The following is a 27,393-nucleotide window of genomic DNA, read 5'->3' on the forward strand; positions in this document are numbered from 1 at the left end:
TAAATGATGGGATATATGTGCTAAAAAGTTAATAACTTAAAAAATAAAATTTTCTATCATTTCTATTAAAACACAAGGTGTATCACTTGTGTTTCCATCACAATAAAAAATTTCTCCAAATTACTCTAGATTGAGAAAATTATTATCTTCTACTAGAAGATAGTGACTCACATGGCATAGCCAATCCAGATGTATTATAACATGCAAATTAGTTATTATTATTGCATCGTAAAGTACTAACTTATTGTCTATTCGTATTGTAATATGTGTTTCAATTATAATTCAGACCATTTTTTTGTGTTCTAGTATCGTACAATAATTTTCGTTTGAGAACACAAACAAATTGAACTGATTACGAATTTTTAATAAAAAAAAAATGAACTAGATGGTCATTATACAGACAATACATGAGTACTAACGTGTGATTTATACACATATTATTGTATGTTTAGTATCTCTGAAGCCAATTGTTTATTGTAAGTCTGTAACATGAGTGGATATTAGCCTTCTCCTTTTGTAATTTAAATGAGTTACTTTTGTACGTGTCAGAACACATAAAGAGTACCTAGACCAATTTTTTAAACTAAATTTACAAATCAAGTGATGTGTCACCAATAGGAAATAAGAACGTTAATCAACATTTAATCCAATCATCAGCAACCACATCATATAATTTACAAAATTAGTCTAAATAATTGATCTTCGTAACACTATTATATCCCCTTCTTTTTTTTAGATTGGTCTTAACACGTGAGAGAATTCAATTACTGATTTTCATAAATTAACAATCTTTAATCTAAAGTTGAATAAGCTTGGGTGGAGCAGTCTAATTAATTAATAGATTTGCATACTTTGTTAGCTTAATTGCTCAATCTTTTTTTACGCCTGAGTGTCGGCTTTACTTTAATTGACCACCGAGACAACTTGATGCCCCTTTATCTGCTTAAAAGGTGGCCGGATCAACATTGTTAGCGGGGAAAATTTACAGAGCCAAAGAAATGCAGAATTTGATTGGTTTTTGAGGTATTAAAAATGGAATTGAGATCCCCAATATGTTGAAGATAGCATGGACTATTCTTGCTCGAATTAATTTCTTGTTTCTTGGAAGCATGGCCCGTTATTTTATTTAACATATTTTTACATCTATTTAGCATGTCACGTATTCAAATTTATTGTTTTCTTTGCATTTCTTGTGGACTTGCACATGGCCGCTTATAAATGCAATGTGTCTCTTTCCTTTTTTGTTTGAGAAAATTAAAATTGAGTTTTGGTCCTTGAAAATAAAAATCCGTGGTATTGGTACATGAGTTTGTCAGTTGTCACAATGTGGACATTGTAGTAATAGTTCTTTTAGTAACTTGTTATTATATATCTTACTTGCCTGTCAAAACTTTTTATTTTTTGCATAAGTTCTAACGATGTTAGTGAAAAGCACTATTGCTTCACATTGTGATGAGTTCAGACGGATTTTTTATTTATTTATTCAAGAACCAAAGCTGCAGTTGAATCAAAATTTAAAATCCACTACTCCAATTTTCTCTTTTCTTTTTCCCTTTTCCTATTTTATTTTTCAATTGTAGTAGCAGATTCTTAGTGTTGTGTTTAGTACAAATTTGAGTGCTTCAAATTTCCAAAAGAAGGAAAAAGGAAAAAAGAAAGGTGGATTGGGATTGTATGCTTTGCAGAATGTACAAGTTATTCAACAATTGGTTTGCTTTTAGCATAATATATATTCATGGGGCCTTTTAGAAAAGCAAATTTGGAGAACTTGTTATGCTTAAGTTCACTTGAAAGTTTCCTAGAAGAAATAGGACGTTGAGTTGTGAATTGCTTACATATTTAGGTTCATTTATTGGGAAAGATGGCAGATCATCCATTTCATTTTAGGAAACACAAGATAAATCTATAAATTACCTTGTGATTTGAAGTTTGTGACGGCTTGATCCGTATCTTTTTAAAACTTCACGAAATAATTATAGGGTTAAAAATTGTTGCACTATTGAGCTCTCTTTCAGCCTACCATCAAGTCATTGTTCTTTTTTGACCTAGACCTCGATGAACCTATTTTTTCTAATGTAGGATGCATGCTCGAGTCTATACGAAAGACAACAAATGACAATTTTTCAATGAAATTCCAAACCTTTTTGATGTAGGAAGAGATGAAAATGATCCATTCAACGTCAATTTGGCGTTCATATGGGCAACGGTGGGTAATTATCGAGTGTTACATTAAAAAGGTAACATTTGACATTAAAAAAATAAATAAATAAATATATATATATATATGTATATATAGATTGCTTAAGGGGAGGGATCCCCATCTTTCTAAAAAAATGGGGACACGCTCCCCACCGTTAGATTTAACTTTAATGAAATTGTGTGGTTGAGATTGTATGGTCTGCGTTTTAATCTCAACCACACAATTTCATTAAAATCAATTTAACGGTGGGGAGCGTGTCCCCATTTTTTTGAAAAAATGGGGATCCCTCCCCTTAAGCTATATATATATATATATATATATATATTATTAAGAAGGGGAAGAGCATTTGAAACTATTACAATAATTTAGGAGATGTGGAAATTTCGAACTCGGAATGTATGCGTAAAAACTCAACACCTTATCCATTAAGAAATTAGACCATATGCAAGTAACAGTTCACTTGATAGTTAAACAAGAGAGGCCAATGGAGCAACGATTTCAAACATTATAGTTGTTTTTACACGTTTTAAAAGATAGGGACCTTCAAAATTCTAACTTCGAAGAGTGCAAGTAATTGTTTGCTCCAAAGTCTTGTTACAAATATTAAAAGGTCTTTTTGGCCTCGAGCATTTGGTCGACACGAACACACCAAGTGTAAAAAACTTGAAAAATGAGTGCATCGATTTGGAACTACCTTTCGAGTGAATTGGTGACTGTTTTTCAGCCAATTGATCTTCTGATAACGACATCTAAACCTTCTTGTTTTCAGCGGTGGTAATTTATGTGCAGTGTGATTACGACATCACACTCGACACTCTCAAGTTCCTCCAAAACCCCCAAGACTGAAGGTGAAAGCATCTTTCACGTGAAACCCTAGCAGCAACTCAACAGCAAACGTTCGTCTTCGCAGCCTCCTTGTTTTTATTCATGCGAAATTGATGTCAAGCCAACATGCATGTCGGTCTCCACCGACGTTGAACTACTTAAAGAGCATCAATCATAGCCAAACGACATGAGCCAAGTTCTTCGTAATTTCGTTTTTAGTTCTCCCTTTTATTTTTATTTTATTTTTATTTTTTTATGTGTTATGAAGAAATGGTGGTTGAATGAAGGAAATTATATGACAACAAAAATTTTAAAGTTAAAATCAGAAACAATTATCGGTTTTTGGTTTTTGGTTTGTGTACCATTCCATATATAAATTCTTTCACATTTGTTCTGTTGAGGGATCCCTTGTATATTTTATTTTTATTTGAAAGACACCTTGTGATGCTTATTCCGTTACTTTTCTCAACGATCCAAACTGTCTATATTTTAGTACATCATTAATAAATCATTATTGCAAAAAATTAGAAAAATTCAAAACCACTAAAACATCTAATTCTAATGAAGAAAATAAATGGATACGATTTTTCAGAAGAAGCACTAATATGGCTACCACTTAACATATCAATCAATTGGTTCCGGATTTAGATGATTTTTAGTAAAGATGATCTTTGAAGAAAGACTTAAAATATAGACGGTTCGATCTTTGAAATGCAATATAGAGTAGACCTAAACAGAAGAAGATTGCTATTTGTAAAATGAAAAACGAAAACTAAAATTTATATAATTACCAAACTCACCATGAAAGTTTCAGGCTTCAACAAAAACTTTGCATGTTGACCGAAAAAACACAGCAAAGTCACCGATTTTTGGTTTTGGTCAAACAGCAAAGGCAGTGATTATATTCACAAGGATCATGACAACTGATGAATTATTAAAATCACAAGGCTCATGGTATTTTCTTGTAAGAAGGCCCTTTTTCCTCTTTCTTCGGATAAATGGTATAGACACAAACGTAACATCCAACAAACAGTAAACTAGCAGCTCCAAATTTGGGGAGATTCGTGGATGTATCCAACGAAGAAAGTACAAGAAGACGGAGATATATAACCCGGTTGTAGGATAGAATCTCCCGAAATTAGGCCGCCCAGTCTAATAAGATATCACAATTTAACAGTCAACTGAAACAATATGGTGATAAAGGGCGTCTATACAGACAGCACCAGCCAAATGGAACATACTATTTCAAGTTTCAAACCCAACCAGCACAGAATGAACAAACTACTGCATGTCTAAAAGACGAGAACCTGTATGATATCTGAACGGCCCCCTGTTGAAATTACTGAAGAATCCAACACACATAACCAAAACAAGGACTTCCATCCGACCTCCTCGAATATTATTCAGTAACGAGCCTTCACAAAAGTACTGTCCTCAAACAACCTATTAATTGTCGCTTCAGGTCACAAAGCAATCTTCCGGAATGACCGTTGTGCTGCATCCGTCTGCCTTCCCTAGACCAGCATCAGTAAAAGTTGCTTGCAGCCGGTCACACCCTTTTCCTTACAAGAACGCGGGAGATCAACTGCACTGAACACTGTACATACCCCCGTCCTACATTGCTATTTTAAGGATCCCACAACAGAGCATCAAAGTAAAAGCCCTCCTACATCTCCATCTTAAGAATTCCACAACAGAGCATCAAAATAAGCTCCTAAGTCGAGGAAACATATCTACTCCACCAATTTCCCCTCCTAAAATATAACAAAAGGAAGGACCGTCCCACAAGATTTGAAGGGATTACAAAGAGACGCTTGATTACAAGTTTTTCAAGAGAAGCATGAAATTAACGAAAATGAAAACATGTGACACTAAACTACTAAACTTACCCGAACCATATATATGCCCTTAAAACACCCACTTTATTCGCTTAAGATGTTGCATTTTGCTCACAAGTAAAAGCACGAGTAGAAAGAACCCAATAATTTCGCAATCCAATAGAATGTCCTGTCACATCAGTTTCCTTCTCAAAATTCTGCTTCTCAGATCCCCACATGGTTTAGCATCAGCTCAGCACAGACTCTGAATTCATGTGAGCACCATTTCCCCCATCATGACTGTTAGATGCTCCTATGGGCATAGACCGCTGCGTGAAGTCCATCAACAGCTGTCTCTGATGCTCATCAGTGTGAGGAAGGCTAGCACGCAACAGCTCAACTGGCATTTCACGACCAATAGCTCTGGCAGCATCTGAGCCAATAACAGCCACATTTGGAGGGGCCTGCATTAGCAGTGACTGCATAACAGTATCATATTTATTTACACAATACTTGGTCAGAAGGCCAAAGAATTCATCAAAGGAGGCCTGCCAAAGTTGGCGATTGGTCATATTGTAGTTGCTTGCAGCATGAGGATCAGTTAAGAGTTCAGTTGCCCTCTCAAGAACTGAATTGAGGATAAGAGAGGCCCCATCTCCTGCAGGGCTTCCAAGGGGGCGAAGGGGGGGTTGCTCTGAGGAACAAACCACTGCTGCAAGACAGGCACTAAGTGCACCAAGGTCCATACCTCGAGCACATGATGAAACAACCCTTGCAAGAACACTTGTAGTTTCTGCAGCCCCTGGATCAGTAGGGTAGCTACCAAACAAGAACCTTAAATGACGAAAGATGGCCATACAGACTACTCGCATGAGCTCACCACCTGTAAATAAAAGCTGCAGGTACTTTGCCAGGAGCTTCTGGCCCTTGGGAAGTGAGACCAACCTTAGAAATACAAGATCATCCTTATGAAGCCCAACTGTGGGGCCATTGTTGCCGAGTGGGTCAACCAATTGAAGAGATCCTGCAAGTCCTTCAAGCAAGGCCTGCCGCCTACACCTCAACTGGGTTCCACCATCTTGGAGTTGACTGAATTGGAGAAAACGATCAATGTCATCCACATCCAGGAGAAGACAAAGCCCATCCTCAATTGCAACCCTAGCACCAAGCATTGGCTCCTGTTCTAGCGGCTTCTCAGAAACCTTTTGTTCAGTGTTGCCAGGGCTAGATGAATTTGGAGGCTCAACTTCAAGAAGAGGGCGAGGCCTACGTATTGAGGAAAAGGGGACCCTCCCAAGAGCATCAACCTGGAGAAAAGCATGTGGTTCAGTATTAGCTCGTGCTCGAGGAGGAAGATCCCTTAATTGAGTTGGGCAGAAATGGTGTTTCAACTTGGCCCCAGCAGATTTTCTTGCAAGGCAAAACTGGTGGTAGTAATCATCCACATATGGGTCATTGCTGTGTGTCGCGGCTAGCTGCATTCGGAGTATATTTTCAATTTCTTCAGCTGTCATATACTTGGACCTAAATTGCGGCCACCCACCTTCTCTCCTGTGGCTACCTGTATCAAATCCATGTTGAGAAAAACGCATATTTGGTCTACCTTTCTGAGCTGATTTTGGCCTTTGATCTCCAAGATCACCCATACCGAGCATTGCTTCAAACTTGCTCATCAAGGGCGGGGATGCAGAGAGATGGGGGTTAAATAGTTGAGACTGCATTGCCGGCAAATGATTAAATGGTGGCTGAACTGGATGATGCAGTCTAGGGTCCTGTGGTTGTGACTGTTGCTGATGCATCAATTGTGGAGGCATTAAACCATTCTGATGAGCTAGCTGTTGTTGCAACAAATTGTTCAGAAGACCAGGATGATCTCCATATACACCACTTTGATTGGCCCATTGCTTTTGGGGTAGGCTATTAGAGAGACCAGGGTTAAGCTGAGGCAAATTTCCCCCAAAATGTGGTCCATGAGGTAATCCATTCAGTTGAAGTTGAGAACTAGAGTAAGGAGATAGGTTTGGTGAAGATAATCCCCCCTGGGGTCCACCAGAAAGATATGGGTTCAGGTGGCTTGCTTGGCGGTTCGGCGAAGCCTGCTGAGGTCTGCCACCTGGAGGCGGATAAGAAGTGAAAGCTGATTTCGGCACCAGAATTGGTTCACTGGAAAAATGTTGATGGTGCTGCTGCTGCTGCTGCAGCTGCTGTTGTTGGGGCTCAGGATATGAAGAAGTTCTGTACAAAGGCAGCATCGACTCTGCAGGACGAGCTGAAGAATATGGGTGTGAAGACCATCGTTTCCCGTCCTCGGTACTTTCAGCATCAACTATCTCTTCATCAATCCAGTTAGGGAAATGCTCCTGCACCCACTCAGCAGCAGATGAACCTGGAAGAAACATGTTAACATTAGAAGATCCTATGGACATCAACGTATCAGATATATACACACACATATAAATATATATTATCAGTCCTCAAAGACACAACAGTGAACTCAATTCAGTGAGTCATCACTATTGGACATCAACTGATTCCAAAACACAGCATGCCTCTAGTTCAATTTTCATCAAAGCTTAAACAGAACGAAGAAAAACTTTTTGCGTCATATATAACAAAGACCCAACTTAAAAGGAACTTCTTCAATATCCTACCTATGGTTATGGCTATACTTTACAAAGTTTCAGCACAAAACCATTAAATAAGAATAAATTAATTGCGGCTGGGTTAGCACTAGCAGAAACCATTAAATAAGAATAATGTTGCTGAGTTAGCATAAAAACAAATGAAGGCTTTGCAGTCAACTGAAAAGATATTCAGTCTACAAAGAACCAGGCTTGAAGCAGGGTTTCAGCAAATTAGAAAAAAGGGATAAGCGACATATGCACTCACTTTCCCTGGATCCTCTATCACCAAAAACTCCAGCACCCCTAGGTCCACTAACATCCTTGTGTAACTGCAACCAAAAAGGTGAATTAGAACACAAACCCAAAAGTTACCTCAAAACAGTAACAACAATGGAAATGCAGCCACGAGCCATGAAACAGCTGATGAAACTTTACAGCTCAAACTTCAAACAGTACGTTGTAAGCTAGCATGGAATTAGAATGCTTAGACTAATATTAGCTGCCAATTTCAAATTATCTACATAACTTATAAATCCACAAAAAAATTTGACAAAAAAAAAAAACACTGTTAGTTCCTACTACCAGGTACGTAAATAGCCTGTGTTATTGGTATATCGGAATATAAGCACAGGCTACTTACATACTTGGTTATAGGTAATCTAAAGACAATAAGTTCAAAAATTTAACAAAAGGCTTATGAGTCGCTGGTTTGAAACTAAAATACCATGCATCCATGCTTCCTACCAAGCAAAATTTAAAAGTACCTATAAGCACAACAGAAACAACACATTTTCAGGAACCAGCATGCCCCAACTCACAGTGCAATAAATTTTGCCCAAAACATATGACAACTGAAAAAGAATAAACCTAATGATAGAGAAACAGGTTTGGACGAAGATAAATGCTGCAGTACAAAAGAAATATCCAAGGTCAACCACAGGCAGTGCATTCCATTCATATGGCTACACTTCTGTTGATCATAAATTCATGATAAGCTAAGCTCCAGATAAACTGACTCCGCTACTTCTCGTCATGATACTATTAATCCCAATTACTAGACACAGTTCACTAAAGTAAATATAAAGGCCATATGGTACAAAATCGTAATATTAAATTATCAAATGAATGATTTTTTCATGTATCAACATTATTAAATCAAACATCTTAAAGGGGCAGGAATTCAATTGCAAGAATTGAAAGACTGAGAACAAATGCAAGATGGAGGCATGCCATCTCTTCTGAGGAGCAACACACTTTTATCTTGTAGAAGAAGAAATGAGCATGCAGCTGATCATCCAGATTAAAAAAGAAAATATATCATCAAAAGGGTCCCTATATTCAGCTGCCATGATGCGCATGGAAAACCCAAAATGTAACACCATCTCCCCAAGTTCTCCCTAGCAGCCACCTTATGATCTTCAAAATCAATTCTGCTCTACCATAAAACCCAAATTCATTTTTTTTTTCAGTAGGGCTATACTCCGACCACCCTCAATGAGAGCAGTCTCCACCACCAAAGATTCATCTTTTTATCAGTAGGGCTATACTCCGTCCACCGTCAGTGAGAGCTGTGTTATTGGAACCGTCCAAACTACTCACCGAACCCACCTTTAACTCCTCCTTCCCCAAACATAAAAAGAACTAATAAATAATAAGAACATTTTATCCCTACTTAGATGAAGGAAACAGTAGCACCACTCTTCATGTTACATTGCATCTGAAGTTAAACATAAATTACGCATAATTCTAATCCCTGTTTTACCAAATGAACAACTGACTTGTCATAATGTTTTTAAAACTTAAATTGAAGCAGGCACTTAAGAGATGTTGAACACAGTTTTCCCACATTTCTCTTGGTTCCCAACTGAATTGTCAGAATTTTCTGCTTCACAATGCCCTCGCCCATTGTGAAACAGAAAACTAAACAGAATGAAAAAAACTAATACTAAACATCAAAACTAGTTTACACGCTTCATGTTGATCAAGAGTATTAAACAAAATGCATCTTTACCACCTGCTTCATTAAGTTTGCAGTAAACTAACCTTTTCAAAGGTTAATGATAGGTCATCAATATCAGACAGAGATATGTCACCCTGCCAATAAGAAAAAAACAGTTAGTTCCACCCATTGCAATTTTGTCTTCTGCCATTTAACACCTACGACAGAGAAAACTTAGAAATAAAAAAGAGTTTATAAATATATATATATATATGAGGGGAGGAAAGAGGTAGAGAGAGATAAGTCATGCACCAAACAGGTTGCACATGTATACTGAAGGATTATCACAAAAATCAGTGAACAAAAGGTTCAACCTCTTGTCTATTATATAGAAACTCCTCCTCATCGACTGGAGCCTCCTCTTCTTCATCTAAACCTCCCAACTCAACTTCCTCAACAGAATCTTTACCAAAAAATGCATACTGTGATGCGTCAAACACCTCTCCTGCATAAAATGAAGAACTGAAAATCAAAAGAAGAATCAAATGATACTCCAAATAATTACATCATGAAGAAGAAAAGAGCACCTTCCAATAAAGCACCATGCATCTATTTATTCAATAAGCCAAATAACTCGTGAAAAAACTTTGTATACATTTATGTATGAATTGAAACTTTTATGAAATTAATTACATAATTAACCAAGTTAGAGCTTTCTTATTTTTAAACAGTAAATATTATTAAGTATGGGGACCTCTGGATGACTGCAGAACATTCTTTTATCTGAAAGACACACCAAGACCATATTTATATTGGCTGCCAAAAAGTATAGGCGAGCACGAGATTAGATCTTATCTTTGTCCAACAATTATTCAAATACTAAGCTGAACCACAAAGTAGTTAATGACTACATTCAAACATCGAACCGATCATACACCAAAGTGAACAGCACAGCAATCCAAACACTGTTCCATTTGGTTTCCAGTAAACAGTATCAAATTCTCGAATTCGAATTCACAGTTTAAATTTGCCATTTTTATTGTCAGTTTTCTCGGCAGCCAAACAGAACCCAGATCCAAAAACAATACGACATAACCAAAACAGTAAAGTAAATCATGAAAAACCAATAACAGAAGAATCCCAGAAAGCTAAGAGAAACGAACCTGAGGAATTAAGCTGCAAATGGTTGAGATCTTGAGGGATAGAAGAGGCAGCCTCTTGATTACTATCCCTACTCTCAAACCCCTCCATTTCCTACACTCTTCTTCTATATGCCCAGTATATATATATGTGTGTGTATATATATAGGTATAGATATTCAAATGTAATCAAAGAAGGCGAAAACTGAACAGAACCCAGTAAACTAAAACGCTAAAAAATAATCAGATACTGAATCTCCGAAGCAAAATTTGAATCTAAAAACAGAGGAGCAAAAACCCTTTTAAGCTGAAATCTGTGTGAGCTTTTTCTGCTAAGATGGTGATTGAAAAACTGGTGAGAAGATCTTTACAGTGGTTGGGGTACACGAATCCACCATGGTTTCGGCAAAGCAGCGGTCTTTGGGATGGATTTGTGAGACGATAAATAACCCTAGAGAGGCAGGCAGTTTGAGCCCCCTTTTTATTTTTGATAGGAATTTTTTGGTTTATTAAAACTGGAAATGGATCGACAGACTTGATAAAATAAAAAAAAGGGCGGTGAGGTGACAATATTGTTCTATAGATTTTTTTTTTTCTGAAAAAGCTTAAAAAATATAATAAAATTGAAAATTAAAAGGTGGTTGTTGAAGTTGGTAGTGGAAATGCTTATCAAAATAAAGATAATAATTGGTTTGGAATAAAAAAAGGAGGATGGAATGAAGACTCTTAGATCGCGTTAATGAAGTTGTTCTCGGTTTTTTATGTGTACTTTTGCAATGTGATAATGATTATTTTTCTTAATGGTTATGATTCATATCTGAAATGTAACATCATAATTCTAGATTGAAAAAATTAAATATATGTATCAAATAAGCGTTTAACGAACAATCATGCAATCAATTAGACCAAAAACACAAATTGATAGAATTTCAACACTTTAGAGTACAATATGAGAAAATTAACACTTGGTGGCATATTTTAAAAGTCACCCTAGGGTATAAAATAACACGATAAATTAATAGTGCTTATGAGTCTAAAAGTGATCTATGAAGTGCTTTTTCATAAAAAACTTGGACGGTTAACAAAAGCTTTGATGTTTTATAATAAAGTGCTTCTAACAACAGCACTTGTAAATATAACTACGGTAAGATCTCACATCGTTCAGGAGAGTGATCCTTATATGTATATTCTCATCTCTACCTAGCACGAGGCCTTTTGGGAGCTCATTGGCTTCGGGTTCCATGGGAACTCCAAAGTTAAGCGAGTAGTGCGCGAGAGCACTCCCATGATGGGTGACCCACTGAGAAGTTCTCGTGTGAGTTCCCATAAACAAAACCGTGAGGACGTGGTCGGGGCCCAAAGTGGACAATATCGTGCTACGTTGGAGTCGAGCCCGGAATGTGATGGGGGCCCGGACCAAATTGAAGCGGTGCAACATGCCTAGTCATTTGGAGGTGCTTTATGGCAAATTGCTCTAAAGAGTAAACCTATCACATAGAAGTAAGATTAGAGACAAATCAATCAATTATTTAATAATGTGTTCACTCACCTAGCAGGGTTATTATAGCAATTCCACCCCTAAAGACTTTGTGTCAGCACCGAGCGCATTTATCCACTCAGTGAACAGTGATAGACCTCAATGAACAGTAATAGGCCAAGAGCATCTTCACTCCTAAAACTAAATAGCCTAGTCAATTTTATTAAAATATTATTAATTTTTATTATAAAATAATAAAATTTAATAATTTGATTTTTAATTTCTGAGTTTCTCCCCAAAAATGCTTCTCAAAACAGAGCATGCCTACCCCACACCCCCCCCCCCATCTCCACCCTCCATCAAATCCCCACCTCCCCTTCATTCTCCGCTTCCTTTCCACCTCCCTCTGCGGTCCGACCCGCCCCAAACTGGTTGACATCGGCGCACAGGCTCGCCAGCTCCAAACCCGCCACCTCTGGACCTACGCCCTGACCTTCAGCTGCATCGCCGAATTTGTATGTCATCGTCCTCAATAGCTTCCATGACCAGTTCATCCTCAACAGCAAGTTCCGAGTCAACAGCCTCGTCCTTGAAGGTAGCGTCGTCCAGCTGTCTTCCTCACCGGAGATGGAGTTCATCGTCACTTATTTCAAATCATGACGTCAGCCTGACGTCATTTAGGCCAATCCCAAGGTCTGTCAATTTTGGGTTGGCCTGGGTGCCAGGCAATCCCGTGGGCTTGAGAGACTTCCCTAGGTGCCGAGCCATTTTTTTAGCTATGTGCCGGCCTATCCCATCCCCAATGGAAGTGCTCTTAGAATTGTTTGATTCATAAATTCACTGTTAACACATACAAAATTCAAAAGCATATTTGTGTCATATTACAATATATAATTCAATGAGAAGTCGAAAGCTAGATTTACTAGGGGTAATTGATCCCATAGTCAATCTGTTCTTTACTCTATTCATGACTCATTTCATGATTTCTGCCGTTCTAGGTATAAACATGTCAAGTGTAGTTCTTTGGTTAAACTTGCTTATTGCCAAGAATAATTAACTTATTTGAAATTGCTTATTGAGGACTAAAAATATTTTAGGACAACCAATATCGCTTTCGACTATATTTAACAAAAAAGCTCAAAAGTTCTTTGTAGGAAAACACTTTAATTTTTAATAAAAATTTCAACACATTGATAATAAAAATGCTTTTATATAATTAACTTCTACATAAGTAGTTTCAAATCAGCCCTGGATACTTGGAAAGATTGTGATATAAAGCAATGGACAAGAGGTTTTTTTGGAAAGATTGTGATATAAAGCAATGGACAAGAGGTTTTTTTTTTTTTTCACGGAGGCAGATTCTCTGTCCTCTCACTTCTCGTGCCCTCCTATTTCCACGTCAACATTTTATATTACTATTCATTTTTATCTTATTATTTCTAGAAAAAAATAATATAAAATATTGACATAACTTAACTGTAATCATACAAAATAGGAGGACACAGAAGATGGAAGACCAGAGAATCTGGCTCCTTTTTTCACTGGAACCCATCTAATTGTTGGAGGTTTGATTTTCTGATATATGGGCTCTAAAATTAAAATATATGAGGATTTTCTCGATTTTTTTTAAAATAAAGATATATAAAAAAATAAAAATAAATAAAACAATTTCCGTCTCAATACACACAACACAGCGACACACAATTCCCCGCAAACAGATAAATTGAACTCTCTCTCTCTCTCTCTCTCTCTCTCTGTGGTTTTGTGGTTGCTTCGAAGCTCCAATGGCTCGAATAGGACTATGCAGTCAGCTGCTTCCGTCTCTGCTCGTTCCTCTGAAGCAGAGGAACCATCAACAGCTGATGGGCGTCATAGCCACGGGTTTCGGCAGAAGGCGGCGCTTCTCTGCTGGGTCCTCATCAAAAATTAGCATGAGCCTCAAAGCCGGCATCGTTGGCCTCCCCAATGTCGGCAAGTCCACTCTCTTCAACGCCGTCGTATGCCCCACCCAACCCTCTCTCTCTCTCTCTCTCTCTCTCTATATATATATATATATTATTTTTGTGTTTGGTTGCTGAGATAATGCAAGCAAGGATAAGCCATCTTTCCATTTGAATTTCTTATTTTTATCAATTTATCTGTTTGTTTGTGCACAGGAAGATTGTATTTTAATTTCACTCAGAAGAAAAGATTGTATTTTCAATTTTAGGCTTTTAAAGACCATATTTTTAATTTCACTCAGAAAATATACTGTATATTTATTTTTTACTCAGAAGAAAAGATCATATTTTTTATTTGTGACTGCATAGTTTGCATCAGTAGTTACTTTCCCATTTCTTCTTTTTCAGCCACATAAGAGAAAGGAGTGTTAATTTTTCGTATAAATGTATTGGCCGAATTGTCGGATGGCTGTTATATTGTGAATCTGGAATTTTGTCTGCTGTGTATTATCATAAGCAATACACAGTGTTGAAACGAAAATGGTTTTTTGTGTCTGTAGGTTGAGAATGGAAAGGCTCAAGCTGCCAACTTTCCTTTTTGTACTATAGAGCCGAATGTAGGAATTGTCGCAGTTCCAGATCCCCGTCTCAGTGTGCTTTCGGATCTCAGCAAATCTCAGCGGGCAGTTCCAGCATCTATAGAACTTGTAGATATTGCTGGCCTTGTCAAGGGTGCCAGTCAAGGGGAGGTGACATTGCATGGCTATTGCTTATTCTCTTTCCATTATCATGTTCTGATTTTAAGTTATGTTGCCAATATGTTAGAATGCATCAGCTGAATTTTGCTATTTTCATTACTTGCAGGGGTTGGGGAATAAATTTTTATCAAATATTCGTGAGGTGGACTCCATACTTCAGGTTTCAATCTCTTACTATTTGGTCATGTTCGTCTGTGATTACCATCTTTCTATCATTACTCAAAATCCCATGTTTCTTAATGGTTAGTTGCTCTTTGAGAAGAGACCATTTTGTACTTATTTGTTAAAACTCATGGCAAACAACAGTAAAGTTTACCTGAAACATTCTTATGCTCATGGATTATTATTTTATGATATTTGTATGTAAAGGGTAGCATGCAAACCAACGACTTTCAGGCCTAATGGTGCTCTCCTTAATAACAAAACAAGTTTTAAGCACAAGAGCCTAGGTTCCATACAACGACGGACGTGAGAGATTACTATCCATAAAATGGGTTGGGGATGGGGAATGACATGCTGGTGCATATCAGTATGATCTAAAATCTTCTTTGCCTAGGGTGAGAAAGAAAACTAAGTCGGGACCCGAACCTGGCTGCATAATCACAAGCAATAATCTAATCTTTCAAGCACTTGTATTTTTTTATTTTATATTTGGAATTTGCTTGTCTTCTGTTTTTCATTCTGTTACTTTTTTTTTTACCTGCTTGACTGGCTCCTCTATCTATGGTACTGCAAAAAAAAAAAAACAAAATCAGTTTAATAAAACCCTGTACTTTTGATTAAAAAAACTAGAAGAAAGGAAACATTGTACTGAGCTCAAGTAAAGTTGTTATTGTTTAGAGGTTTTGAAGCCTTCCCCAATTTGAATTGCAAAAACACTTTATGAGTTCGTTTTAATAAAATTGTTTTTTTTCATGTCGATACTTTGGGGACCAGCTTCTTCTTTGTGCTTTGTTTTGTATAATCATTGCATGCACTGTCATTGTTTTTTAGCATTCTCCTTTGCCAGTCTGATGGATATTGATCTTATAGAACAAAATTTGATTTGAATTTAAGATAACATTTTTTTTTTCTGTAAAGAACAACCATTAAAATGTAAAGTCTTTCACAATCCTGATTTTAGTTTAGAGAAGAACCAGTTTATGGAAATCATTCATATCTTTTTATCAACTGCGCAGTAGTGCTTTTCATCAGTAATTTTAAGCTCCACAATATTATTGACATGTTGATTGTTGTTTCAGGTCGTTCGCTGTTTTGAAGATAATGACGTTGTTCATGTGAGTGGCAAAGTTGATCCTAAGGCAGATATTGATGTTATCAACTTGGAGCTTATTTTCTCAGATCTGGACCAGGTTTGCTAATTAACATTCCTCTATAAGCTTACCATTATTCTCAAACCTTCTGATGTGGTAGATCCTGATTCCTTGTCTGTCACTTCCTTTCTGGGAACTTTCTGGTTTGCTTGTAAAATAAACCAGTTGGTCTAAAACCAATTTGATTTGAAATTGGGCATAAATGACAAGTGCCAGGACTTAAAATCGATTCATGAGCTTTTCAATTGATGATTTATGGGAAGTATTTAGGCAGTGAACTAATCGCAGTGCCTTATCCTAGCTGTATGAATAAGACAACCCTCTACACACCCACCCATATATATGTATGCATGTATTTAATGCAAACTATATTGTTAAATGCTAATGCCATTTTCTGGTTTAAAGTTGATGATGTAGATAATTATTTTTTATGAGAACGCTGTCTTGAGAATTCCTTGTCTTAACATCTTGAACTTTTTTCTTAGGGGGCCTCTATCATCTGCTATTTGTGTTTAATATTAATACCACCAGCTTGGTAAGATGGTATGAGCTGATTGAACTAAATTGTCTTATTCACAAGAAATGCAGATTGAGAAGAGAATGGAGAAGCTGAAAAAAGGAAAGGCAAAAGACTCACAAACCAAAGCTAAGGTATAGTTTTGTCCAATGCTAACTTACTGTACAGTGCACAAATATGTGCTATCATCACGCTATATCCCCTCAATATTTTTTCTCCTTTATTTCCCAAAGTGTTAAGGTTGTACAAAATCATAGACTCAGAGTTCTAATTTCAGGAGGAAACAGAAAGGTCCACCTTAGACAAAATTCAGAATGCACTGATGGATGGAAAACCAGCACGATCAGTCACTTTAACAGATTTGGAAAAAGATGCTGTGAAGCATCTTTGCTTGCTTACAATGAAACCTATTATATATGTTGCTAATGTTGCAGAATCTGATCTAGCTGAACCTGAGCTTAATCCTCACGTCAAAGAAGTGATGAATCTTGCTCCCGAGTTGCAATCTGGAGTTGTGACTATTTCTGCACAGGTTTGGTGATACATGAGAACCATAAGTATTATTGTTTGAAATTGAGCAAATTATCACAACATACCTTTCTCTCTGTTTAAAATGTTTGATAGGAATCTAGTGATGCTTTGTCTGAGACTAGCAGATCTGTGTTCGTACGTTTTTGTTTGCCTTCAATTATTATACTCAAACATGTGAACTAGGTAGTTTGCATTTGCAGGTTGAGTCTGAGCTCACTGAATTACCATATGAAGAAAGAACGGAATTTTTGGAATCTCTTGGTGTTGGTGAAAGTGGTCTCGGAAACCTTATCAGAGCAACATATAGTGTTTTGGGGCTACGTACTTACTTTACATCCGGAGAGAAGGTTATAAGAATGAGCTTGTGAATTTTTCTGATTGTGGTTAACATTTTTCATTTTTGTTAAGAAGGGTGTTGCTATGTTGTTTACAGGAAACAAAAGCATGGACCATACTTGCAGGTGAGCTTTAGTTTTGCTAAAATGTAATTTGTGTACTAAACGCATATAATTAAATACATCTGACAGGACCTTGAATGCTTCAACCAAGTGCTAGCATAGGCTATATTGTTATCTATATCATTTTTGGAAACTTGAATTGCCGTTGCCATCTTTTTTTCTTTGTATTGAAAATAAGGTCCCTTGCTGCCAGTACTTAGATAGGTTAGGAAGTTCGATGAACAAGTTCATCATATAATGTTGTTCTCTGATTCTTGTATTTGGTTGATTTAGGAATGACTGCACCTCAAGCTGCTGGGGTCATACACTCTGACTTTGAGAAAGGTTTCATTCGAGCTGAGACGGTAAGAATCATAGATAGAGGTTGTAACTCTTTCATCCACTATAGGTAATAGCTATTTTTAAATTTGATTGAACAATTGGTTTGAATCACTTAATTTGAAGTGAGCTTCAAACCATTCAATTCTACGTAAGTTTTGTTTAATGTTTAAGACAGCATATAGCAGTTAATATTCATAAACTCTTTAATCTAAATTCAAATAATGGAGTGCTAATTTTATAATTTCTTTATAAAACAGTTTAGCTATTTAGTAAGTTTTTAATACTGTTACTAGAACAATGAAACTAAGAGATCATGTCCTTGCACATTAAAATGATCCATGGGAAATATGAAAATAATAACAATTTTTGTTCTTTATTGTTAGGTGGCTTATGATGATTTTGTCGCTGCTGGTTCGCTTGCTGCAGCAAGGGAAAGAGGAGTTGTAAGTTTTCTGCTTGTTATTAGGTTTTAATTCTCTTGTTTGCTAGTAGCAACACATATAATGCTTTCCAACTTTGGTCAAGATTATAGAGCCGTGGATTTATTTCTGGGCACTATCACTATCACACCGGTGCGAAGCAATTACAACTTGATTTACTTAAGTAAAATCCTAAACAACGTTAATAGGTCAACTCGTCCCACCCTCTATGTTTCCTACAACCAGTGCCCTTATGAGAAATGTGAATTTCTGTTTTTGACTTTTAAATTTAAGGGTTGCAGTAAGGCCAGCAAGGTATAGACACACGTTAGAAACTGTTGTCGGTGAAATGTCTCTTGTCCGTAAATATTGTTCTAGATCAAACTGAGTCACCCAATCTACTCTGATGTTTGCAGTTGAGATCTGAGGGCAAAGAGTACATTGTACAGGAAGGTGACGTGATGCTGTTTCGTTTTAACGTCTAACAAGCTCATATGGTTTCACAGAAACAGCTTATCTTCCTAAGTCGGGGGACCAACTAGATGCAGCTTACTTCACAAGATGGACGACATTGATTTACATTCAAGTCCTGAGTTTGGTATGATGAAGTATTCTTTTGTTATACGTCGAGAGTACCAAATTTTGCTTGAAGGGTAAATAGCTCAATCGACTGTTGATGTTTTGGAAACTAAGATTTTGAAATCCTACTTATTCAAGAAAGAATATGGAAATTCAACAATTAAGGGTGAATTGAATTTACTGGACTTCATTGTATTTTAGTAAACATCATTGCATTCGTAATCTTTATATAAATAGGTGATTCGGAGAACGCTTGGAGGCAATTTTTCATGCCCTGTCATGCTTCGTATCGTGTTTATAGTCTCATCTTTGAGTCCCATAGGATTTCACCTGATTCCTTATGATGTCGCAAGTGAACTTATGCTCGGTTTTTTCCCCGGAGTTTAAATCAATTTTGGGGTGGGAGGCATTTTCAAAATGACATTAAAATGTACTGCAAAATAAATGAATTCTTAAGCAGTAAGCGACGAAGATCAGACGTCCCCATCAACAACTAAGAATAATTTGTCTTTAAGTTCGGTTTCAAGGGGACAAGATTTAGTGATTTGGCCAAAAAGAGGAGACATTGATTTATCACTTGGCCCTGCTGCTTTAAGTACTTTTGATTATTCGATTAATGATGTTTTTGCTTCTAAGCAAGTGAAGATCCCCTTGTTGCTGCTGTATATATCCAGACTTGGAACACAAGGCTGGAGAATAAACCATTCATTATTTTCCAAAACACACACCTTGTCTGAGCAGAATTTTATGTGATTTGGTCCCACTTGCTTTAATTATTTGATTATGACAAAGTGGTTATGTTTACGTGTGATGAATGACATGACACCACGACTGGAAACTAACACAAAATTGACGGATTAGTGCTAAATACAAAGAATGTGTTTGGGTTATGGTAATGTCGGTCGAAATACTCATGGTTGCTAATCCATAAGTGATCCGTGTCTAAGAGAAGAACTTGCGTGCAAATGGGGCATGCACCTGTTGTTCTTGTCTCACTTCTTCACTTGACGCATCACATAATAAGAGAGATAGAACAAAGAAGTTTTTCTGTATCTAGGATTTATACATCTAATTTGAAAATGACGTGGATTAAATTGTTGTTGGTTTAGTTAGCCGAAATACATGCCTCTCAAATCAAACAAGGTTGATATACAATTTATGCCGGAGGTTTACTACCACTATTACTAAGATCTTTTATGATGTTAATGGTGAGCCATGTTAGACTTAATCTGAAAACTACGCGGATTAAATTTGTGTTGATTTAATTAGTCGAAAAACATGCACCTCAAATCAAAACGAGGATGACATGTCAATCTAAATAGGAGGAGATGGAGTCATTTCAACTGGACCATGATGAGATGCTCTCAACATATTTGGTGAGTGGCCGAGCATGTTTCCGGTGTTTGTCAAGACTCTCAGCAACAACAAGCAGTTTACTGCCACTTCACACAACAATACATGACTGGTGGAATCCAGCTAGCTTATTAGGAGAAAATGAAAACAGATGTATCTGCATTTTTCATTCGTAATCAACACTTTGTCCATCCTAATTGCATTTTTAACTCCAAGGGTCCCATGCAATCATCAATTTTTCTTGCATTAATTTTATTTAAATTACGAAAGAGGGATTCGAACTGGAGTCCATAAGGGGTTCGATAAACCTTCTTTCATATAAGTAATTGATTGCTGCCCCGAAAAGGGTTTTCTCGACGGGAATGGATTGTTGCAAAAGCGTTTCATTTAGCATTTTAATTATATTGTTGTTTAATCTTTATCCAAGGGAAATTTCTTCAATGATACGTAGTATTAAATGATACCAAAAACGAATGACTAAGATTGAAACAGAAAATCTAATAGTTATAGAAATCGAATTTAAAGGTTAAAACACTCGTAACATTGAATGCTTATGTCATTGAAGTCGGACTCTTAAGTGAGTTTTAGTTGTGTCCGCTATTGCTTGTGATTTATTATAGTTATCTTTGAAGTGACCAACTGAGATGATGCTTGATTAACACTTAAATTCCTCAGCCTAGTTGAGTTTTGGTAGGTAGACTATTAGATAATTAAAATTTGGAGTAGGGTTCTCTTTCCTCTAAATTCCCTCCCCTCCAATTCTCTCCTCTCACATTTTTTTTCACTCTCTCTATAAAAAAAAAGTCACACCAAATGTTGGCGTGGACTTAATTGTGACCTTCAAATAGGAAGAGATTGGAGGGAAACGAAATTTAGAGAGAAGAAAATCTTACTCTGAGCTTGTGCTTGCTTGTCTGTCTATTGTACCTAGGTGTGTAAAAGAAGCCCCCCCGCACCAGGCACAACATATGCATTCAGCAAAACAGATGACTTGTTTTGGTCGCCCAAAAAATGTTCGGTTGCACATTTTATAGACCCCACTTGTTTTTCCAGCAGCGGAAAACAACGACTTTGCACCAACTCAACCCAATCCTCACATCTTAACTCCTACTTTTGTGATTTCATGAGTGTCTTCCAAGCCTCCTATATATTTCCCATCACCCTAATTACTTCTCCATCCAAATTAACACCCCATCTCTCTCTCTCTCTCTCTCTCTCTCTCTCTCTCTCTCTCTCTCTCTCTCATCGATCATAAAAAAATAAGGGTCTTTAAGGATGAAGAAGATGAATATTCTGCTAAGGAAGTGCAAGAGCTTGTCAAGGCAGCTAGGGAGATCGTCGTCGTATAGTAGCCTAAGGTCGAAATCTACGAGGGAAGCTATATTCAGGCATGAAAATCATGAGCTTCATCCTCATCATCATCACCAAACTATAATATATGTAGGAAGCACGAGGAAACGTTACGTGATTAGCTCAAAGTACCTCAATCATCCGTTGTTAAATGCCTTGATCGACAAGTCATCGAAGCAAAAGCGAGGAGAGGAGGATGATATATTTGTCAACTGTGAGGTGGTTTTGTTTGATCACTTGTTGTGGATGCTGGAGAATAATGCAGAAGATCCCAGCTTTGGTAGCACTTCAGAGTCATTGGAGGAATTGGCTGCCCTCTATGTGTTCTGAATAATTAGGGCTGTTGGTGTTTGATCTGCTAATTCAAAGATCATTCCTTTGCTGCTATTGATGATTATGTTTTATTTATTTATTTTTTGTTGTAACCACAATGGCGTTTAATTTGATGGATCGTGCTACTATGATTTTATTTGTGCTTGTCATGGGGTTATGATGTTGTACTCTATCAATATTCTTGAAATTCTCTCATATAAAATTAAAATAAATGTCCCTAAGTCTATTTGAAGCATGTTAAAATGATTTGTATATGCTTTTGATACTTGGGGAGTGCCCAATAGTAATAATTTGGTGCTGTTATTAGAGTGTATAATCTTTTTTTTTTAAATGCTTATAACAGTTTTCAAACAAATACTAAAGACCAACTCAAACGGAGATATATTAAAACTTTGATTTTTTTTTTTTAATTTTGTTCTTCATCCAATAGATCAAATTTAAACTATTATTTATTACATTATTTACTTTTCATGATTGCAATAAGTATTTTTAAAATAAAAAATTAATAAAATGATGAAAAACAATTATTAATCACTAAAGAAAACAGAAGGTATATCAAACTAGTATCGAAAAATATCATGCCATAAAGGAATTGACATTTCGGTTGAAAAACATTAATGCTGTATTTTTCACTATTTTGCTTATGTGGACCTTTTGACTTCTCTTTTAGAGATGCTACAATGAGTCTCCATGCTTCTTACCATTAAGTAAGCCCTAGTGTTTTGTGTTTATTGCCCTATTAACTAAGTGGTAATGCCAGAGCCTATAAATGATGGGTGAGATATCTACATACCCTTTTTTACTTCTCATATACGGATCAGATAAATTGAAGAAGATCAAATGACAGAATTTAATAAATGATGTGTAAAAAGTAAAAAAGAGTGTGTTGATGGCATACCCCTAAATAAAACCCTTTCTCTCTCATTTTCTTCGCCCTCGTCTCACACTCCACTTTCTCCTGCGATCATCCTCTCTACTCCTCCACTTTAAGTGTTTTTCTTATTGTCCAAATAAAGGTCATGTGGTGGAACTTTGAATTTTTCTATTATGCATATAGATTTGAACTCATACAACGATTCAATTGAGTTGTTGTGTTTTAGAATGTAGAAGTCAAGATATATACACACACATTGCTGCATCGGTTTGAGAGCTTTGCCAAACTACTGAGGGCTTGATTCTCTTTAAATAGAACAAGATACTTGCATTTTAATCCAATTGTCTACATACTTTTTGAAAGATAAATCAAACCAAACTGAGAACGAAATTTCTTTTGTTTTGGGTCAAAACCCCAAACCAAACCTAACTAGAACCAAGCCAGTCCAATTAATCAGGTTGTTCATGCTGGGCCGAGATCCCAAATTCACATAGTTTTGGCTCTACGAAGCTCGAAATAGAAGGTTTCTTTTTCTTCCCCGTCTGTTTTATTTTCTCGAAGGGAGATTGTCTGCCCTCCTGTGTGTTTGGTGCTCTTCTCACTCTTTTATATTTTGTGCTGTTACGATTTAAAGTACGTTATCATTTTATATTAATTTTTTTATTAAGATAATAAAATAAAAAATAATAAAAATATAAATTATTGACGTCATTTAATCGTGCACAAATATAGATGGAAGGGTAAACAATATGCCTCCTTTGCGGAACAAACGTGTCAGCGGACCACAAAACTAGCGGAAGAAGATCAGCACGCAAAATATTCTTTTAGTAAAAAAATTCCCTTTATACGATCCCCTTATGAATACCAAACTTGCTGACAAAATTAAAAATTCGAACTTTCAACTCCCCATAGCTTCTCCGTTAAGCTACTCGCGATGGCCGAAGAGACAAGAGAGTATGATTTTTGAAGTTCTTGGAGCCCATTTCTAGGGTTTGCCTAATTTCCCCTTTTAAATTTGCAGGACTCCATTTTTTTTTCTTTCTATTTTTGTTGACTCGTTTTTTACTTGTGTTCCAGTGCTGATTAAGATAGACGAAGAGAGACAAGTCGGAGCTGTCTGTCGATTCACTTCCCCGCCGTCGCGCTCGTGTTTCTGGGTATTTTTTCGTTTTAGCTGTGTATTTTTTTATTTTTTTGCCAACTTTTGCTTATTTTCTTTATTAAAGTGGGTTTGTTTTGGATTTTGTCTATGTGGGTTGCCATTGCTTTGTTTGATAAGGGTTTTTAATTTCTTAAATATATGGGTTTTTATTAGAATTTTTTCATTTAGTATAAACCCATGTTTAGTTTTTTACTCAAATTTTGTGCAGTATTTGCCGTAATTTATCACATTTAATGGCCAATTGTGAACATGGGATTATTGCTTTTGCTGTAAAAACTATTCCTTTGATAATTATTTTTCATTAGTGTAAAGAATTGAGAAGGTGAAAGATTTTGGAAATTTAGGGTAAATCCTCTGATTTGCATGTGGGGAATCTTCGAAGAGATGATTTGTTTATGCATGAACCAGAATGTGAGGGAATTATTTGTTGTTTATGGAATATATTGCTTAATTAAACCAAAAGCATATAATGTTGTGGATGAAAATCTATTAGTTAATTTTTGAACTATTGATTTTGCTTACTTGTGATGTGGGCTTTGGTGCAAACAAGATTTAGGTGGCTCAAAGTTACTTACGTCTGTTATCTCAGTGTCAAGTGAAGTAGACATGCCAGACCTTTCAATGGATATCATTGCCGATATACTCTCTCGACTTCCTCTCAAGTCAGTGTGCCGATTCAGGTGCATATCAAAGTCGTGGCTCCGTCTAACCAGTGAACCCCACTTCACCAAAACCCATCTAGATCGGTTCCAGAAGCAGAAAATCATTTTCAGTTCTAAAAATTCGTTATTCTCCTTGGACCCTGAAGCACCATTAGATGATGATATGTTGCCCTTGGAGATTGATTTTCCGCTCAAGAACCACCCCAACACTGAGTGGGTTCATGTGTTTGGTACTTCCAATGGTTTGGTCTGCATCATGCCTCAGCCGGAAACCTTCTTTATATTCAATCCTACCACTAGAGAGTCCTTGAGAGTGCCAGATTGCCCCATTCCAAGTCATAAATGTCCTCCACAACCTCAAGAAGTAGGGTTAAATCATGCATATGGTTTTGGTTATGCTCATTCTGTTGATGATTACAAGTTTGTCACGATTGCTTATGGGTGCATGATTCTCATTTTTTCGTTGAGAAGCAATTCGTGGAAAGGGGTTCAAGACTTTCCTTACAAACATCATTTGGAGGGTTCAGGGACGTTTCTCAATGGAGCTGTCCACTGGTTATGCGGAAGGCTTGAAAATGGTGGTAACTGTATCATTGCTGCTCTTGATTTAGCGGAGGAGAAGTTCTCAGACTTGCCCACACCTACTTCTGTCACTGATTATCAGACGTTTACAACTGGCGTTCTGGGAGGGAGTCTTTGTTTACTTTACCAGCATAATAGAGAATACTCATTTTGGGTTATGAACGATTATGGTGTGAAGGAGTCGTGGACTAGAATTTTTATAGCTGAACCATATTCATCTACTTCTTTGAAGCCATTATGTTACTGGAAGGATAACAAGATCTTACTGGCGAGGAGTTGGAAACAGTTACTTCTGTGCAATCCAAATGACGGGACTTGCAAAAATTTCTTGGCAAATGGCCTTCCAGATAAATTCTGTGCTGGTGTGTATGTGGAGAGCCTCATCTCTCCGAGTTATCACAAGAATTTGCAGTTGCGTCTAATTCCAATTACATTCTACACGTTTTTACTCCTAGTGAATATGAACTACTTGCTTCTTGTAACTGAGCTGGGCAAGGTTCTGACCAAGACAAGTAACTGAGCAAGTCGATCCAGTGGTTTATGAAGTCGCTCCTTGTTGACCCTTTCACTTAGTTTTGATGTAAATTCTGTGATGATTTGATCGCGGAGTCATAAAGCAGGTCATTGTTATGTTTTCAGTTAGTCTGTTAACGACATTGTAGTTTTCGAGGTTAACGAATGACTATGACTACGACTACGATTTTATGAAGCATAAAGTCTAGATCTAGTGGTTTATGAAGTTGTTCTTTGTGTCTTGACTTTTCAATAGGGAATTCATGCCAGGTTTTGTGTCTCTTTTTGTTTGATATTGTCATTCTCCAGCCTCTACTCTTCATACATTTTATTTTCCCAGCATTTAAACTAAATAAATTAGAGGAGAATCAACGATTAGAAAGTAGGCTTAATTTTTACCTTTTCTCCAAATATTCTACATAAAATCACACTTTTGCCTATCTCACTTTGCCTACGATGCTCATCATTTTGGTTTCATTTTGCTTCATTTGAAGGAGGCGTTGGTTTTGCTCTTTCGTATTTTCTGTACCTTTTTTCTCTCAGAGCCAGGGAGATGATCGTCCTTCGTCCAAAACTCCAAACAGAATGAGTTGAGTTCCCAGTGCACTATAAATAAAGATAGAAATACCAAGGCACGAGCACACAGAGAGAGAGAGAGAGAGAGAGAGAGAGAGAGAGAGAGAGAGAGAGAGAGAGAGAGATTGATTTTCCACTGTATTTGCAGAAGAACCCCTCGCATCAGCGCTGATAATTCCCTATATTCCTTGGGCAATCTAGCCCCTGTAGATGATGATGGAGATGTTTTGCCTTTGGAGCTTGATTTTCCACTAAAGGACAACCCCGATATCGATTGGATCAAAATGTTTGGTTCCTGTAATGGGTTGGCCTGCATTGTGCCTCAGCCAAAATCCTTCTTCGTTTTCAATCCCTGCACTGCAGTGTCCTTCAAAATGCCAGATTGCCCCATCCCAATTCATGTTTGTCCTGAACCGGTAACGGGCTCGCGTCCTCATCCTCATGTCCACAGTTTTGGTCACACTCCGTCCACCGATGATTACAAGTTCGTGAAGGTTGCTTATGGAGGCACGGTGCTTGTGTTGTCACTGAAAACCAATTCATGGACAAGGGTTCAAGACTTTCCTTCCATCTTCTGGATAGTTACGGAGGGACATTTGTCAATGGAGCTCTCCATCTGTCATTGTTGCTTTTGATTTAGCAGAGGAGAAGTTCTTATAGTTGGAACCACCGGATTCTATCACAGATTTTAAGAGATTTTCGACTGACGTTTTGTTTACTACACCTGAAAGAGAGATGGTAAAAGAATTCACAAACTGCTGAAAACCAAAATCTCATTAATCATGAGGATCCAATTTACAATATTTTCCAAAAACAATGTGGCTTGACATCTATAAAATACTTTTTTTCACCAAACGTGAGACAAACAAGTATTTTATTTTTATTTTAGGAATGTATCTCAAAATGAGATAATTTCTTAATCTTGGAACAAAAATAGGACATTTCGAATATGCACATGGCATGCACTTGCCATGCACAACAATCGGACGGAAATATGATTTTTCCTACACCTCGAAATAACCAAATTGTCCTTTCATACAAATGGGTTATCGACGAATTCCAATCTTTATTTATCATTTTGTAAAGAGAGAAACAGAGGGGAGAGAGAGAAAAGAATTTCTCTCGCCCAAC

At 36.9% G+C, this 27,393-nt stretch overlaps 4 protein-coding genes across 10 annotated transcripts; 3 read left to right on the forward strand and 1 right to left on the reverse strand.

The window, feature by feature from the left end:
* Positions 1-4,041: 4,041 nt before the first annotated feature.
* LOC137727807 (protein PAT1 homolog) lies at positions 4,042-11,089 on the reverse strand. Of its 2 annotated transcripts, XM_068466631.1 has the most exons (5): positions 10,569-11,089; positions 9,780-9,910; positions 9,510-9,560; positions 7,732-7,795; positions 4,042-7,228 (listed from the first exon to the last, which is right to left on the reverse strand). In XM_068466631.1, exons 1-5 carry the CDS (start codon positions 10,654-10,656, stop codon positions 5,091-5,093), a joined length of 2,472 nt encoding a protein of 823 aa, XP_068322732.1. In that variant the 5' UTR covers positions 10,657-11,089; the 3' UTR covers positions 4,042-5,090. The 2 variants fall into 2 exon arrangements, with proteins under 2 accessions (XP_068322732.1, XP_068322733.1); XM_068466632.1 differs by lacking the exons at positions 9,780-9,910; positions 10,569-11,089 and adding an exon at positions 8,191-8,230.
* A 2,637-nt stretch (positions 11,090-13,726) lies between these two features.
* LOC137729028 (uncharacterized) lies at positions 13,727-19,120 on the forward strand. The gene is made up of 11 exons (XM_068467847.1): positions 13,727-14,018; positions 14,522-14,710; positions 14,826-14,879; positions 15,961-16,071; positions 16,621-16,683; positions 16,827-17,081; positions 17,281-17,427; positions 17,514-17,541; positions 17,812-17,882; positions 18,243-18,302; positions 18,695-19,120. The coding sequence occupies exons 1-11, from the start codon at positions 13,806-13,808 to the stop codon at positions 18,761-18,763; spliced, it is 1,260 nt and encodes a 419-aa protein (XP_068323948.1). The 5' UTR covers positions 13,727-13,805; the 3' UTR covers positions 18,764-19,120.
* A 2,277-nt stretch (positions 19,121-21,397) lies between these two features.
* Positions 21,398-22,037, forward strand: LOC137730262 (auxin-responsive protein SAUR78-like). The gene has a single exon (XM_068469320.1). The coding sequence runs from the start codon at positions 21,486-21,488 to the stop codon at positions 21,888-21,890; it is 405 nt and encodes a 134-aa protein (XP_068325421.1). The 5' UTR covers positions 21,398-21,485; the 3' UTR covers positions 21,891-22,037.
* Positions 22,038-23,515: 1,478 nt separating this feature from the next.
* Positions 23,516-25,963, forward strand: LOC137729121 (F-box/kelch-repeat protein At3g06240-like). 6 transcript variants are annotated; one of them, XM_068467954.1, is made up of 3 exons: positions 23,516-23,757; positions 23,845-23,924; positions 24,480-25,963. In XM_068467954.1, the coding sequence occupies exon 3, from the start codon at positions 24,536-24,538 to the stop codon at positions 25,691-25,693; it is 1,158 nt and encodes a 385-aa protein (XP_068324055.1). In that variant the 5' UTR covers positions 23,516-23,757; positions 23,845-23,924; positions 24,480-24,535; the 3' UTR covers positions 25,694-25,963. The 6 variants fall into 6 exon arrangements, with proteins under 6 accessions (XP_068324055.1, XP_068324056.1, XP_068324054.1 ...); XM_068467955.1 differs by having other exon boundaries at positions 24,486-25,963; XM_068467953.1 differs by having other exon boundaries at positions 24,519-25,963.
* Positions 25,964-27,393: the final 1,430 nt, after the last annotated feature.

This window comes from Pyrus communis, chromosome 3 (assembly GCF_963583255.1).
Source record: "Pyrus communis chromosome 3, drPyrComm1.1, whole genome shotgun sequence".
NCBI classification, from domain to species: Eukaryota; Viridiplantae; Streptophyta; class Magnoliopsida; order Rosales; family Rosaceae; genus Pyrus; species Pyrus communis.